Consider the following 17,014-nt stretch of genomic DNA (forward strand, 5'->3'; position numbering starts at 1 on the left):
TCTCCTCATAAATGACGTGCCCCAGCCCCCTAATTATTTTTGTTGCCCTCCACTGGACTCTCTCCAATTTGTCCACATCCCTTCTGTAGTGGGGGGACCAAAACTGGACGCAATACTCCAGGTGTGGCCTCACCAGTGCCGAATAGAAGGGAATAATCACTTCCCTCAATCTGCTGGCAATGCTCCTACTAATACAGCCCATTATGCCGTTGGCCTTCTTGGCAACGAGGGCACACTGCTGACTCATATCCAGCTTCTCGTCCACTGTAATCCCCAGGTTCTTTTCTGCAGAACTGCTGCTCAGCCAGTCGGTCCCCAGCCTGTAGCAGTGCTTGGGATTCTTCCTTCCTAAGCGCAGGACTCTGCACTGGTCCTTGTTGAACCTCTTCAGATTTCTTTTGGCCCAATCCTTTAAGTTGTGTAGGTCACTCTGGACCCTATCCTACCCTCCAGCGTATCTACCTCCCCCCCCAGTTTAGTGTCATCTGCGAACTTGCTGAGGGTGCAATTAAGCCCATCATCCAGATCATTAATAAAGATGTTGAACAAAACCGGCCCCAGGACCAACTCCTGGGGTACTCTGCCTGATACCAGCTGCCAACTAAAAATCGAGCAGTTGATTACTACCCGTTGAGCCCGACAATCTATCCAGCTTTCTATCCCCCCTACAGTCCATTCATCCAATCCATACCTTTTTAACTTGCTGGCAAGAATACTGTCGGAGACCGTATCAAAAGCTTTGCTAAAGTCAAGATATATCACATCCACCACTTTCCCCATATCCACAGAGCCAGTTATCTCATCATAGAAGGCAATCAGGTTGGTCGGGCATGACTTGGCCTTGGTGAATCCATGTTGACTGTTCCTGATCACCTTCCTCTTCTCCAAGTGCTTCAAAATGGATTCCTTGAGGACCTGCTCCATGATTTTGCTGGGGACTGAAGTGAGGCTTACCGGTCTGTAGGTCCCCAGGTTCTCTTTCTTCCCTTTTTAAAATATGAGCACTATATTGGCCTTTTTCCAATTGTCTGGGACCTCCCCTGATCGCCACGAATTTTCAAAGATAATGGCCAGTGACTGCAATCACATCAGCAAACTCCCTCAGCAGCCTTGGATGCATTAGATCTGGACCCATGGACTTGTGCATGTCCAGCTTTTCTAAATAGTCCTTAACCTGTTCTTTGATCACTCACCTCCTCCCCATACTGTGTTGCCCAGTGCAGCAGTCTGGGAGCTGATCTTGTCTGTGAAGACTGAGGCAAAAAAAGCATTGAGTACTTCATCTTTTTCTACATCATCTGTCACTATGTTGCCTGCCCCATTCAGTAAGGATCCCACACTTTCCCTGACCACCTTTTTGTTGCTAAAGATACCTGTAGAAACCCTTCTTGTTACCCTTCACATCCCTTGCTAGCTGCAACTCCAATCGTGCCTTGGCCTTTTTGATTACATCCCTGCATGCTCTAGCAATATTTTTATACTCCTCCCCAGTCATCTGTCCAAATTTCCACTTCTTGTAAGCTTCCTTTTTGAGTTTAAACTCACCGAAGATTTCACTGTTAAGCTAAGCTGGTCGCCTGCCATATTTGCTATTCTTTCTGCACTTCAGGATGGTTTCTTCCTGCGCCCTTAACAAGGCTTCTTTAAAATACAGCCAGCTCTCCTGGACTCTTTGCCCCCTCGTATTAGCTTCCCAGGGGATCCTGCCCATCAGTTCCCTAAGGGAGTCTAAGTCTGCTTTTCTAAAGTCCAGGGTCTGTATTTTGCTACTCTCCTTTCTTCCTTTTGTGAGGATCCTGAACTCAACCATCTCATGGTCACTGCTGCCTAGGTTGCCACCCACTTCTACTTCTTGTTGAGTACTAGCACAGTTCAGCTTCATTCTAAAATCAGTCTCCCTGGGTGACATTTCAGGCTGTATGTCCAAGAAGTGAAGTGAGGGGCAAAGTTGGCTTTAAACCACCTTTGTGTCCTCTTGATTTTGGACTGCTTTGGGGACCAAATTTAAATTGCAGCGCTGTGTCCCGCAGCCCTGACACACCTCAACTTACAAAGAGATCCTCAGAAGTCAGTCTGTGGCTACTTCCTCTGGTCCTGCACCAGAGAAATTCTCTCTCAGCTGGAGCTGGAGATTTTAAAGCTTCTGTACACTATTCTGGCCCCATTACCCAACATAAAAGAGAAGGAGTGAGAATCTCACTCATTAAGTGTGATGGATTAAGGTGCAAATCCATGAATTTATGGCATTAGATAGTTTCAAACTACTTTTCCACAAATTCAATTACATCATTTTCTAAAGGAATCACTCCAAGACATACAGATGTTTTATATGACCAGATCTCTTTGGAGTTGGATACATTTGGTTTGGTGTCTTATTACAGTGCCTGTGACATGAAGTTCTCTCCACTGTTTGCTTCATCTCCCATTATATTATATTTCACACACCCTGAGTTGATTATGTCAGATTCCCCACCTCGTTAGTCCATTTAAAAATATGCTGCATATATTTTTCAGGTTTGAAGCTTTACAGTATTTTGGAATATTAGTTTAATTTACAAGATGGGAAGGACAGTAGGATAAGTGAATCATCAAAATGATAGTCTGGAGTATTTCTACATAAAACATACTTTATTAAACCAGGTAGCTCCACTGGAACTAAACACCAGTTAAAGGATTTTAGTTTTGTTTTATAGTTAACTTTACCATTGTGTTGCAACATTCCCTGCTGCTGGGACACTCAAGGTCCCTTCGATAGGGGCAGTTAATAGATTTATCAGTAGTATCACAGTTCTGATGTGGGAATGATGCACCAGGAAAGCAAATCTGCACCACCACTCTGAGTTTAGGTGAAGGAATAGTCAGAGATCTACTGCTTCTGAGAGAGTCTATGACAAGTCTGTCAGGTGCAGCGAGTGCTGCTATAGCCAATATGACTATGGTAGAGCAGTGGAGCTGAGCTATGGGAGCAAGGGGGTTTTGCTGCCAGGCTAGGATAGGTCTTCAGAACAGCACCAAAAGGCACAGGTCAGAATAAGGAAAGTTCTGGTATGAGTAGCCTGGCCACTACCATTCCCTGGTGGCAGTAGCACCAGCGTCCTCACCCACCAACAGTCCCTGGGTAGGAGCAATACGTGACCGTGTCATGTGCAAGAAACGTGTCTGAGGCCGAGTGTTACACATAATAAAGTTCTTTGCTCCCACCCCCCAAACTTTGCCCCTACAGAAGACTGTAACTACATTCCACAATGAAAGACGATAGATTATCATGAACATGTATGAACGCATGAAGCTGGTTGTTCCAACATAATTATGCTTCTGTAATTCATTTTCAGAATCATAATATATATCGAGTTATAAACCAAGAAGTGAAACACCTACCATTTTCCTGGTATTGTGTTTAAAACCACTAAGATGCAAGAAACCTGGACCATTAAGAATCAGAAAACAAGCCCAAAATCACATTGCATATTTCTAACTTGGTATCATGTCATTTGAATAAAATTAGCTTTAATGTTTATTTATAATTTCACCAGTATGGAACAGAAGCGTTTGGAAACATTTTTAAAAAGTGGCATTAAACCCCAGAATTTAGACAAGTCCTATGTATTCTAGTAGACCTATATATTAATGTGTTTGTGTCCCATTTCACACTAATGCCCCATTGTGGACCAAATTCCTCTTACCCTAGTCACATTAATGGTCCCACTGAGCTCCATGGGTCAACTTGAGACTAGGCCATGCAGAATTTGTCTCATTATATACTAAAGAATTCTTGATCAACATGAAATAGCCATAACTTGCACCTTTCAATGCACCTTTCAGGACCCCTCATACCCAAATATAAATGCTTTAAACAGAATATAAAATTAAGAGTAAATAATTATTAGTTTTTGGGTTAAAACGTAAGAATCAAAGTATCTAAATTCAGTGGCAATGCATCCACTATCCTCTGAAATTAGAGGAGAGGGTCTCAGCCAGAACAATATACAACTCAGAACATTTTTAATTAGCTTTTTTTGGTTATAATTCTTGAATATCAGTATTAGAAAGATTAGAAATCCTAATTTGTTATACCAATTGTTTTGACTGGCAGAGATCTGTACATGTACATTCCTAATCAACTCTTATACTATTCTATTAAAAGAGAAATGGAAAGAGATCTCGTTTAGGGGAGAACCAAACTTATTCAATACGTTCTAGATTAGTGAATCCCTCAAAGATGTTCTTGTTCAGAGTGCATTAGTAGCCTTATTAGTATATCCCCATAACTCCAGGAAGATACTAAAACTGCACAACCCGTAAGAGAATTTGTATACTCACACTTTTAGAAAAATACAACTTCAGATGCTAACCACTTAATAATTGACCTTTAATGGACAATTATGGTGTAGTCTGGACATTCTAAAAAACATGCTGCATTATATCAAAATTTGTTCTAATCAAAATATGTAAAAATATTCAAGTACTTGAAAAAGTTTTAAGGCAAAATTACTCTTTCATTTGATTTACTTTTTTCCAGGTAAGCTTTAATAGGCTATTTAAGCAAATATAATACTATGGCACATTTTTACGTGATGCATACAAAAGTTCACCAGAAACTGGTTTATATAGGATTATATATTTACCAGGTGATATAGGTCTGCTAGAACTTGGTGAAGGTGTATACGGGATTGGACTGGACACAGTGCGAGGTCTTAATCCTTGTGCAGACATCTCATTAAAATATCTAACAGAACAAGGTAAAGAACAATTAGATTAATTTTTTCAAACCCTGATACGTTTTAAATGATTCTCTGCAGCATTAATCTCACATTCTAAAATATACGTATCAAGTTAGCGTAGAACCAGCCACTTTTGAATAGTTCGGCGGTGCCTGGGTTAACATTAACCTTTCACTTCTGAAGACTTGAGTTCAAATACTGGCTTAATTTGCAACTGAAATTGGCCTCATCCTTGTCTTGTCTATGCATTATCATCAGTGGTGCAATAAAGTGTTTTAGAGGAGAATGTAAATTTAGTCAACATTTTTGCATGTACCCTTTTCAGATTTTTGTTACTATGAGTACTAAAATTAGTGAGCACTTAATTAAGCAAAAGTTTAACTTTGAAATATTATATGCTTTTTGGCCAAACAATGGACAAAGAACTGCTAATCTAAATTTGGATTTTGACCAACTAGAAGTGCTACAGTATTTAATCTTTTCCATATAAAAATCACAACTAAGCTGAAATGGTATGCCACTTTTTTATTTAAACTGAGATATTAACCCATAAAACAGGGATAATGGAAAAGTAGATGCAAACAATTACAGACATTACTGAATTGTATGTTTAATTTAGGTTGTCTTTTAGAAAAAGCTAATTGAATCACAACAGTGATACACTTCGTGCTACTGCTAGATGTTGCTTGCTGAATCTGCCAGGAAAGAAAAAAAATGCAAATATTGCCTTTAATCTTCTAATCTAATCTTTGAAACAAAATATCTAATGTTTTGTTTTATTATAAGTTATGTGAAAGCTCAGGTTAGTTATTTTTAATACCAGAATATACAAACTCCCTAGGAAGAACTTCTTTCAGGATTAGTAGAATTCCAATTTATAAATGACCCTATTTCAGGTGCCCTCATACAGCTAGTGTAATGTGAAACAGTGCAATAAAAATATATCAATACTGGCATAAGGTAGAGCCCAGGAAGAAACCGAAGTATTAGCCTTTGAAGGAAAGATGTTTTAGGACAAGCTTTAAGGTTCTGCCATGACATTATGATGCAAGACTGCAGTAAGAGATCAACTGTTTCTATTTAAGACACAAAAACCGGCCACCTGTAATGTCCATGCAAGTCATGCAACCTTTTTTTTTAATAGGAAAAACCCCCCAGGATCTTGTAATTCCGGTACTATGCCCAGTACAGCAAGAATATCTCAATTAAGAGTTCTCAGGGTGCCTAATCCCACTTTTGGTATCTAATGTTGCATATATGATCCTCTTGGGATTGGAAGAACACTAGAACTTGCAACATTATACATCTTACAAATTACAATTTGCATAGGTTAAGGGTGCTATAGGCTGCTCGACTCAAGAAAACCCTTCATTTGTGAATTTATGTCCAGAGCAAAGTTACCACGTAATTAGTCTGTCTCTCAAGTTTACATATTTATATTATTTAAATCTATATGCATATGTTGGTTGTAAAAGCTCTCCCCAATCTTCAAGTATAACTATTCTCTGGCTCACGGTAAACTAAACCAGCCCTGCAAGAATTAAATCACACTCCTAAAAAGGATATGCTTAAAATATATTCTTTTGAAATTCTTTGCATTATTATAGATGAGCTCACTTTTAGAGTTGATAGGTAGAAATATCAATATAAGAGGTTGGATGTTGTTATTTTAGTATTTATACATACAGAGGACACTGATCTTAATGTTTGAGACCACAAACCTTTCGTCATCCATTTCTAAGCTGGATTCACTTTCTGACAGTTGTCTGCATAGAGCTTCCCTTCGCTCCATCTCCCTCTGCAGTTTTCTTTGGAGCCTTAAATTCTCTTCTCTCATATGACGTTCCTCCTCTAAATATTGTGCCATCTTCTCTGAATCTGAAATTCCAAATTTGATAGCTCTTGATTAAACTCAGTTTAATGTATATGCAAGTATTTTGAATGTAACTTTCTTTACCCAAACATTTCAAATGTTGCAAGAGAGGATGGCTCAGGCAATTGTTAATTCAATAGTCTTTCATCTCTAAATCACTAGTTCAAATTCTGTTTTAAAGTTGGTAGTGATCAAAATTAGTTACTAACTGATTGCTACTTGGTGAACTATGAAATTAAGCTTGCTTGGTCCTTTTACCCCCCACCCCCCTTTTTTTTTTTTTCTCTTAACTGAACAGATTTGAAAAATACTGAAAGCTGAAAAATATCATTAACCAAATCAGACCTGTAGGAAGAAACATGAACAGAGATTTGCCCTACTGTAAAATTGAAATTTCATATTTATACAGACTTACATTCTACAAATGGAAGGATTTAAAATTTCAGAGCAAGGCTTATTTTCTTTTCAATTTTATCAATTTCTAAGATTTACTATATTCATTTTAATGTTTAGTTTAAAATTAGGATATTCAAAATTTGTAGAATACAGTGTACACTGATCAATCAAATATAATGACAGAAATAAGTGTAAAGGGTTTCCTTCTCTAAAAACCACTGCAAATTACTACTCCCCAAGATGATTTTCCTTAGAATTATAGAACAGGTGGAAGAGAAAGATCAGCACACAGCCATACTCTGGAGAAAACAAACATTTAAACAACTTTTATTAAACTGCTGTTTCATGACTATTCCCCAGCATGCCTTCAATTAAAGAGATTTAATCCTGGAGATTAACCAGCAGGATGTCCGTCAATATTAAACGTCACCAAGTGAGTTAGTCTTTACTTCAAATAGCTGCATTTGTGTTTTTAAACTAAGTCAGCTAATGTTAGTTAAGTGTGCTAGCATCACTGATTATCTTCAATGATTGAATAAAAATGATCAAAGCTAAGTGTAAGATAGACTATAAAATATTTTGGGATGCTCTATTTTAGTAAAAAGGAACATATGACGAAGACTTCCACTTTGTGGGTATGATACATCATATTTTGAATTGCCCTTTAATTTTAAGAGGTGACCAGGTTTACGGTGCACATCTTGATTCTGAAAATATCTGGATTTTTTGGCATTCATAATGATTACTTATGTTTAAGGCTCCTGAGCAGCTCGGGCAGCTCCTGGGCCAGGCATATCAGTTGCTACTTGTGCAGTCTCGGGCCTCCCCACTCCCCAGCAGCAGGAGTTTGGGTGTAGGGGCCTCAGGGCTGGGGATTAGGGTACGGGACGGTGTTTACCGGGGGGGCACTCCCCGGGAGGATGACAGGAACTCCCCTCCCTCAGCTCCTAGCTCCACGTGCTGCCTCCACCCACGGGCACTGCCCCCGCAGCTCCCATTGGCCGCAGTTCCCAACTCCATGAGGAGGAGCTTCAAACAATAGGCTCCCTCTTAAACCTGGGTCTAAAGCTCCTGCAAATTGAGCACTTGTCTGTCTGATGACCTTCTCCCAGGCACTAAAGATAAGCAGTGTGCGGATCGCCTCTGGGGACAGGTTTCCCACACCTCTTGCATGACTTAAACCCCTGTGACTGAGGCATCCACTGGTGTCTGGGGAAAACTAGAGGGGGGCGGGACCCCGCAAAGCAAGCTTAGCTTACTATGAAACTACAAACTACTGTAACTACAACTCTATGAAGCTATTTACAAGTAAGAAAAGGGAACCACTAGGTAGGCATTTGCGAATGCAAGAGACTGAGCTGCTCCAACGACTGTCACTGGCAGTCAGAAGGAACTGAGCAAGCGGCGGATCGGCAGGGACCTATATACACAGCCATGAAGGCACCACTCCAGGGGGCTCCACAGCTGACCCAACAGGTACCGCTAGGGAAAAAACCTTCTGACGATCATGCACACGATGTGCGCACACCTGTCGGAATGGACATGAGCAATCACTCGAATAAGAACGTAGGTGTTTTTGAAAATTTTACTGTAAATCAAAGATACAATAAGGAAAGAAACAGCAAAATAATGAAGAGTGCTTCAAGTTTAAATTAATCACCCTAGCATTTGCACATGAAATATTCAGTATTAAAGGCCTTGTTTTCACTGTGAAGTTCTGTAAGTGAAGGCTATACTGGAGAGTTTGGCAAGACTAACACTCCTTATCTTCTTTATGTGACATGCACGACTAATATCCCAAACCTGTACACAAAGCCTCTGTCCAAGAGCACTCATCTGTCTGTAAAGAAGGCCATTATCTCTGCAAAACGTTATTGCTCCAAAAACTGGGTAGCAATACTCCAGTTAGTCTGCCAAGACTAGCATACGGTGGGAGGGAGATGACTGTCAATCCAATTACCAAAAGAAATTATATACCAACTGAGAGACTGAGCACCTTACTCTAGCTACTAGAGTCAACATCTTACACAAAGTTGTTAGCACTGATCAATTTAAAAATGAGAACTTAGTAAGATTTATAATGGAGGGACGAAGTTAAAATGTTGTATTCTGTAGACCACAGGAAGGTACAGGTAACACCTTTCCCTTCAGAGCTTATGCTCCAGCATGGTGTTGGAGCAGCTGTGTTGCTGGAATTCCTATCTTTCAAATGAAATGCAAAGTAGAGGACTGACTATTCGTAGTACAAGATCAAACAACATTTTTCACAACAGTAAAGGATTTAATCACAATGGCCTAGTCAAACTTCAATCTGAATATTAAGTTTTGTCATCTACCTTTAAATTTTAAATGGATGAGAACAGAAAGTGAAGAGTATCTTCTCTGCTCTCAAGGTTGGTGCAGTTCGAACAGCTAATAAATTTCAGCACCAACTAAATTAAAAATATGTAGAAATTCCTTTAGGTGCACTTCAGTAAATTGTTAGCTACAGACTCCATTTATAGCCAAAGAAAGTTTACTTACGTTGTAACTGTGCAGCTCTTAGTTGTTTCTTTAACCGCTCTACTTCATTCTTTAAAAATCTGATATGTCGCATCATATTTTCTGGGGAATCTATTTCCATTGATATGTCTCGGGGTGATGGTGGAGCAGAGACTGGCTGGTCTAACTTCTCCTGCAAAATTCTGTATTAAAAATAATCTAGATATTAATTGTATTTCTGAAAGATAAGATGCATATACTTAGAAATAGTAACATTGTAATAGGTGTACCCACTTGCTCCAATTATGTTTTAATAGTATGCTTAAGTTTTATTAATGAATGTAAAGTTTATTTTGTCAAATGCCACCTGTTCACTCTTTTGAAATTTAAGTGTTCAGATGCTGGTACTGTCAAAGTGTTTCTAATAGTAAATGCATACTATTTTGAAAAATGAACAGTTTTTGTACACCTCAGTGAAATAGCTTCATGAAAGCCTCAACTATACCCACTGTATACCCAAATTTCAAGAAGTATTTCATTTAAGTAACCGTCAAAATAGAGAGAGTTAAAAGGGAAACTGAATTTACAGGGGCAGAAACAAGATATAAAACATTTATAGCCTTGTTCCATTATTAATTTTATGTACTACATATTTAACTACTTTGGATTTATATTAATCCCCTCCTAATTCTCTTAAGTAACTTCTCAGCAAATTCAAGGCCAACTCTTGTGGTACATTTATATTTGTGCTATTTGATAAAGAACTCTTTCCTCAAAGATAAGAGATCAGAGCACAGCAACATTCATAAAGTGTACATTAACACTTTTTCCCGGCACTATTGATCTACTGAATATATGCATTCACAGACTGTGTTTGTTGGAGAAAAGTAAACTAGACACAGCTTCCAAAATAGGTATTCTATTTAGTATCCCTGCACAGAAAAGTATTTCACATCATATTTCTATAGCTACAGTTTCAAATTACAGGAAGCCTAAATTTAAATTAAGACAGATTCCAGGTATTATTAGGGTTTCAGGCACAATATGCTTTTCGTATAAAGTGAGCTCTGCAATAGAATGATGTGCTACATAAAGGTTCTTGAAGTCAAGGTAGAGAGGAATCTGCCAGCATGAAAATATGAAATTGTTCTCTATTAGACACACACTGGTCAAAGTCAAACAGGAAACTATGCAGCTGAAGCTGAACACAGGGATAAGACAGCATAAGCCCTAGATAGGGGCCCATTCTTCATAGAGCTTTTGACACTGGTATGAGAGATATGGTTTTTTAGAGCATTTCCCATTAAGCGGGCTACCATTCAAGACAGAACTATAAGGACAAATGTAAACTACTTTCAGTGGTATTTTTAAACCCTGGGCTTATTCATTACTATTTGTATTGCAGAACTTCCCAGAGGCCCAATCAAGAATCAAAGGCCTCATTGAGGTGGATGCTGTACAGCTGTGTAACAGAAGAGTCCCTGGCCCTAAGAGCTTATAAACTTATGCCCTTTTTTGATTTTCTATGATGTATTATGAGGGTCTAAAAGATTTTTTGAATTTTTTTTTTTAATCATGAAAATATCAGGAATGTCAAACCTGAGTGTCCCTACTTTTGCTGAAGAACCTCTGGGAGGTCTCAAGAATATTAAATGTGAGCTGTAATACCCTTACAGCAGGGAAAGATTGTATAACATTATTTTAAGAGAGCCTTTGGTTAAAGATTCGTCACTGAAATTAAAAAGCTATTAAAAGACAAAACAAAGTTTAAAAAAATGATGAAAAATATCTTCTCCCAAATTACTCAGTTCTCTCTCCATTCTTGCGATGTCACAATTTCACTCGTCCTTAAGTCAGTCTTCCAGGCTACAAGGGACCTGACTTTCTTATGGGATAAACAAGCAGAAAAGAAAAAACGAAACACTTTCAAGACTTCTTTATACAAGATAAAGCAGCAAAGAAAGGGTACAAGCCCAGTTGTTTTCTTTGCAGGTCACCTTTTAAAATAGCATTAAAATCAGCCTATCAGCAAATAGTAAGAGAGCAAGTTTGCAAGTTCCTCCCTGGTTTCCCAGTTCCCTTGTTTCTTGTACTACTACTTTTTAGGAAATTTAAGCAGCCAAGTATGTGATACATTGTCTCTTGTAAACAAGTAACTTTTGAAATGTTGTAACTTCTATGCCTTTGGCAGATCAAACAAGCCTGTTGCGACTCAAAAATGAAGTATTAAATGGTGTATCTATAATAATGAACACATGACAAGACAAACCGTTTCTCTGCTTCAAGTTTATCCATCCTCTTCCAGAGACGATTCACTAGTGCTTCTTGTTCTTGTTCCAATGTATTTTCAAGGTCAATCTTCTCTCGTCTTAGCTGAGGAAGAAAATTGTTTGGTGAAAAAGATGGGAATTGACTTTACTGTGTAAGATTTTTATTCTGGAAAGTTTCATATTCAGCCTATTGCTAAATGTGGGGGGAAAAACTGTAGACTCATTAAAACAAATAGTGAATAGCGTCAAAGTAAATGGAGATCATGGAACCACATCAATACAGGTACGTAAACTGCCTTAAGTGTGCATTGCCTTTTCTCCCTACATGGACCCCTTCTTCACAGAACCTCTCATTCCCAAGTTTGGGTTGCTTTGTCTTTTCCCATACCACAGAGAGGCAATGTGGCCAGCAAGTGAAAGGACAGGTCCTAGCAGACACACAACTCATTGCATATGTCACAGTAATTTTAATTGACAATGTATTCATTGCTTACACATCTACTGTATATACAATTATTTTTATGGGTGATTTTAAAAAAAAATTTAAAGTGGAGAATTAAACAACAAAAGTTGACACTACAGAGGTTTATGTTTGCTTGACATGACAGGAAAGTTGTGTGCACCACAGGTAAACGCAGAGAGCAATGAAGAAAAGTGGTTTCTCTATTTTTAGATAACTGTTATAGAACCAAATTCTAATACCAGCAGAAACTAGGGTACACAGAGTTTCTCAGTTATCAAATGGCTATTAAAAGACTAGTAACCATTACTGATTCAAGTATGAGCTACCAGAAAATAGGAAAAATCCAACACATCAAAATATCCCAAAAGAAGCTGGACAGTAGTCAGTTCTGGATGAGAATGCATTGCAAGTTCAACAGGCACAGCTGTAACTGTGAAGACATCGAAGTTCAGTAGTTCTGAAGAGAAAAGTAACAGTAATGAAATGTACTTAGGCTTTAATACTTTGCCCTTCTATACCACTTTCCATCTGTTGATCTCAAACCAACCAGATACAGTGGAGTCGCATCTTACGTGGGGATTAGGTTCTAAAGTCAGCACGTAAGGCGAAAATCACGTATAGTCAAATTACCCTTGAAAATCCCTTAAATCGCCCATAAAATACAGTATACTGTACATGGTTTTGTGTATACATCCCTGTGGAGTAATATGTATAAATGTATAATGTATACAGTAATGTACGGTATATAATAAAGAGTATATATGCAAAATATAATTTTACAGTACTGTATTTTTAATTACAGAGGGGTAATTACAGGGGTCATCAGGGCTTGATGTCGATCCAGGTGACGGAGAGCTAATTGTAGACGAAGTGGTTGGCTCTGGTTCAGCTTGAGAAGTTGATTGCATAGGCTCATCTGCTGCTGGTTGTTTTTCCTTGAAAAACATGGTGATCAGCAACTGTCACTGTTGTCTGTTGAGCTGCTCAAACATTTCTTGATATGGTCTCAAATTGTCCGTAATACTACTTGTGATTTTGAGGCTTCATTCCATAGAGGGATCGTATTCAGAAATTAAATCATTCCAGTATTTCGCTCCTTGGAACACTTCAGCAAATTTATGAAGATTCCAACTTGCTGCTCTTCCTGTTTGTCGTCATCATCTTCGTCTTCTGTAGATGATTTTATCGGTTCCTTTAAGTCTTCGTTAGTTAATGTTTCTCTATGGCTCTCAATTAATTCTTCAATTTCTTCCTCAAAGATGTCGACGAAGCCATCACCACCCACTTGCCTGGCCACCTGAACAATGCGTTTCACTTCTTTGTCAATGGTTGGGAAATCCTTAAAATCATTCACACATTCTTTCCATAGTTTTCGCCCACATGCGTTGGCTGTTTCAGGCTTGATTGCATCCCATTGCCTATTTAATATAAGTGATGCAGTTGGCAATGTTGAAGGACTTCCAACTCTCCATCACATTAAGATTGGGATCAGCATCCATAGCACTATGTATCCGTGCGAATGTAAGCCTCGTGTACGTGGCCTTGAAACAGCAAATCACTCCTTGGTCAAGAGGCTGGAGGTGGTATTGGGGGGGGGGGGGGGGGGAGAAAGACTACTTCAACGTCGTTATACGCAAACCGGAGTGCCACAAGGTGGCCAGGAGCATTGTCTACGATCAGCAACACTTTAAAGTCAAGTCCTTTCTCTTCAAGGTACCGCTTGACCTCCAGAATGAAACACTTGTGGAAACAATCCAGAAATAATGCTGCCGTCACCCAAGCCTTTTTATTTGATTGCCAGAATGCAGGCAGGAGATTTTTGTTCTTGCCTTTTAGGGCACAGAGATTTGCAGCCCTGTAGAGCAAGCCAGGCTTTATTAAATGCCGAGCCGCACTGCCACAAAACAACACAGTCACACAGTCTTTAGCTGCTTTGAAGCCAGGGGCTTGTCTTTCTGATTTTGAAGTGTAAGTGCAGTTGGGCATTTTTTTTTTTCCCCCCCAGAAGAGGCCAGTCTCGTCAGCATTAAAAACTTGATCCGGAAGATAGCCCTTTTCTTCTATGATTTTCTTTAATTGTTCGGGGTAGGCTTTTGCTGCCTCTTCATTGCAGATGCAGTTTCACCAGTAGTCTGCATGTTTTTGAAGTTGAAGCGGTTCCTAAAACTGTTAAGCCAACCTTGGCTGGCTTTGAATTCCTTCTCATCAGAAGGCTAACCTTCTTCAGCGGGAGGTTTGAACAGCACATAGAGGCTAAGAGCCTTTTCTTGCAACGTGTTGCTATTGATAGGCACACATTTACGGTTCATGTCTTCCAGCCATAAGTTTAATGCCTTTTCAGTCTTCACTAAAGTCTTATCACGCACCTGGCTTGTCACCTTAGCAGTTTTTGGAGCACTTGATGCCACGGCTTGACGAATTTCTCTCTCTCGAATCTTGATGGCACGGATGCTAGATTCACTGCGGCCATATTTACGCACCATGTTGGAGACCAACATACCGTCTCTCAATAAGTTCAACACAGCCAGTTTTTTCTCCAGCGTTGGAACAGATCACTGTTTCTTCAGTTGAGCACCAGATGAAGTAGTTGGCTTGCGTTTAGGGACATGTTGTACGAAAATTTCATGTGGTATGAAAAATATGTACAGTATCTTTAAACACTAGAATCACACTCAGTGCGAGATGCTCACACTATGAGAGGCATGTAGGAACTGAGACCGACTGAGGGAACAGCAGATTCACTTCTCTCATCTCACGCTCACCGCGGGGCATACACTCATTGAGTGGAATGGTGGGAGGAATCGCCCGCACTATTTACAGGTATCTTGTTATTTTTCTTTTTTTGTCGAGCACGTATAGTTGAATTCGCGTAAATTAAATGCGCGTATGATGCGACTCACCTGTACTAACACCACACCTGATGTGGAAATAAATTTTCTCATTTTACAAATGGGAAAACTGAGGAACAGAGATTATGATTTGCTCACAGCCATTCTGCATATTTATGGCTGAGTCAGAAACTGAATCCAAATCTCTTGAATCTCAGACCTGTGCTTTAGCCCTTATATACAGTGCACCCTTCCTCTAAGACAAGTGAAATGTCATTATTAATAAATTAATTCAGATACCAAAGCAAAATTAGATATTGAAGTGCTTCATGAAATAGTTTACCTTCCAAATACAAGTTTTTGATCCATGCACAAGTTTTTTCATCAAAGCTGAGTACAAAATTTGTTACTGCTAATGAAAAGACTATTGTATTCAAATCATGACTTTTTTAAAAATGAAAATAAATATCTCTACCATCAGTTAAAGAAAGTAAAAAAACTGAAGGAAGAACTAATAAGCCTTTCCTTTGTATTTGTGTGACAGAATCTTTAATACAGACAGTTATTTTTTAATTTTAAAAAGTGCTTTTGAATTGAGATTCTAGATTAATAGTTAAGAAAATTTATATTTAATACAACCAAAAGTCAAGTCCAGAAACAGTATGTTGCAGTAAACATTCAAGGCATTAGAATGTGGATCCTGACTCTAGCAAAAGCTGAAGATATATACTGAAAGTGTTTAGCACACTGCTCTTTAGCCAATTCATCTCTCCAGTGCTTGGAAGAATACAGGACATTCTGAGAATTCACTCCTCCCTACCGCCAAAATTACCACCATACACATTGTTACTACACCATGAAGGTATGCAGAGGGAAGTTTAGATTGGACATTAGGAAAAACTTCCTAACTGTCAGGGTGGTTAAGCACTGAAATAAATTGCCTAGGGAGACTGTCTAACCTGATCTTAAAAATCTCCAATGATGGAGATTCAACAAACACCTGTCAGGGGTGGTCTAGATAATACTTACTTCTGCCATGAGTACAGGATAGTGGACCAGATGACCTTTCGAGGTGCTTTCCAATCCTATGATTCTATGATCACCTGATGATAGGGGGTGACTACAGATCAGCTGTTGCAGTACAGTGGTCTCTGCATCACTTAATTCATACAATTCAGATTACATTAATCATATCTGAACTCTTCTTTTACTTGCTTTTACATTTCAGGTACAGCCTAGCACAACTGAAAAAACCTTATGTGAGGAAAACAAAGTAATATAAATTTTCTTCAGTCAATCAACAATTACCAACAAACTCAGATTCCATCAGCCACTAAAAATAAATGAGCCTTGCATCATGCCCTGAAGGTCAAGAGACAGGCTCTGATGGACTCCCAAGTGAAGTGAACTCCAGAAGCAAGGGTCCACAACCATGGATGTTCCACTGCCACTAGTGCACCTGCAGCAGCACAAAGTGTTCAAATATAGGTACGGAAAGCAAATATTTCCTTATAGACCTTAAATGCTGGAATGGGATGTACATAAGAAAAGCCATATTGGTCCATCTAGCCCAGCATCCTGTCTTCTGACACTGGCCAATATCAGGTTCCCCACAGGGAATGAACAGAACAGGTAATCATCAAGTGGTCCATGCCCTGTTGCCCATTCCCAGCTTCTGGCAAACAGAGGCTCAGGACACCATCCCTGCCCACCCTGGCTAATAGCCACTGATGGACCTGTCCTCCATGAACTTATCTAGTTCTTTTTTGAATCCTGTTATAGTCTTGGCCTTCACGAAATCCTCTCGCAAGAAGTTCCAAAGGTTGACTGCATTGTATGAAAAAATACTTCCTTTTGTTTGTTTTAAACCTGCTGCCCATTAATTTCATTTGGTGACCTGTAGTTCTTGTGCTATGAGAAGGAGTAAACAACACTTCCTTATTTACTTTCTCCACACCAGTCATGATTGTATAGACCTCTAT

General features: G+C 39.1%; 1 protein-coding gene across 1 annotated transcript in view; it reads right to left on the reverse strand.

The window, feature by feature from the left end:
• CCDC6 (coiled-coil domain containing 6) overlaps positions 1-17,014 on the reverse strand; it is a 72,302-nt gene that overhangs the window by 7,980 nt on the left and 47,308 nt on the right. Inside the window, exons 4-7 of the mRNA XM_037904288.2 lie at positions 11,741-11,844; positions 9,514-9,674; positions 6,443-6,599; positions 4,626-4,726 (exon numbers count right to left, since the gene is read on the reverse strand). Of these exons, the coding sequence (XP_037760216.1) occupies positions 4,626-4,726; positions 6,443-6,599; positions 9,514-9,674; positions 11,741-11,844 (523 nt within the window). The remainder of the gene's footprint in view (positions 1-4,625; positions 4,727-6,442; positions 6,600-9,513; positions 9,675-11,740; positions 11,845-17,014) is intronic.

The sequence above is a fragment of the Chelonia mydas genome, chromosome 7, assembly GCF_015237465.2.
Source record: "Chelonia mydas isolate rCheMyd1 chromosome 7, rCheMyd1.pri.v2, whole genome shotgun sequence".
NCBI lineage: Eukaryota > Metazoa > Chordata > Testudines > Cheloniidae > Chelonia > Chelonia mydas.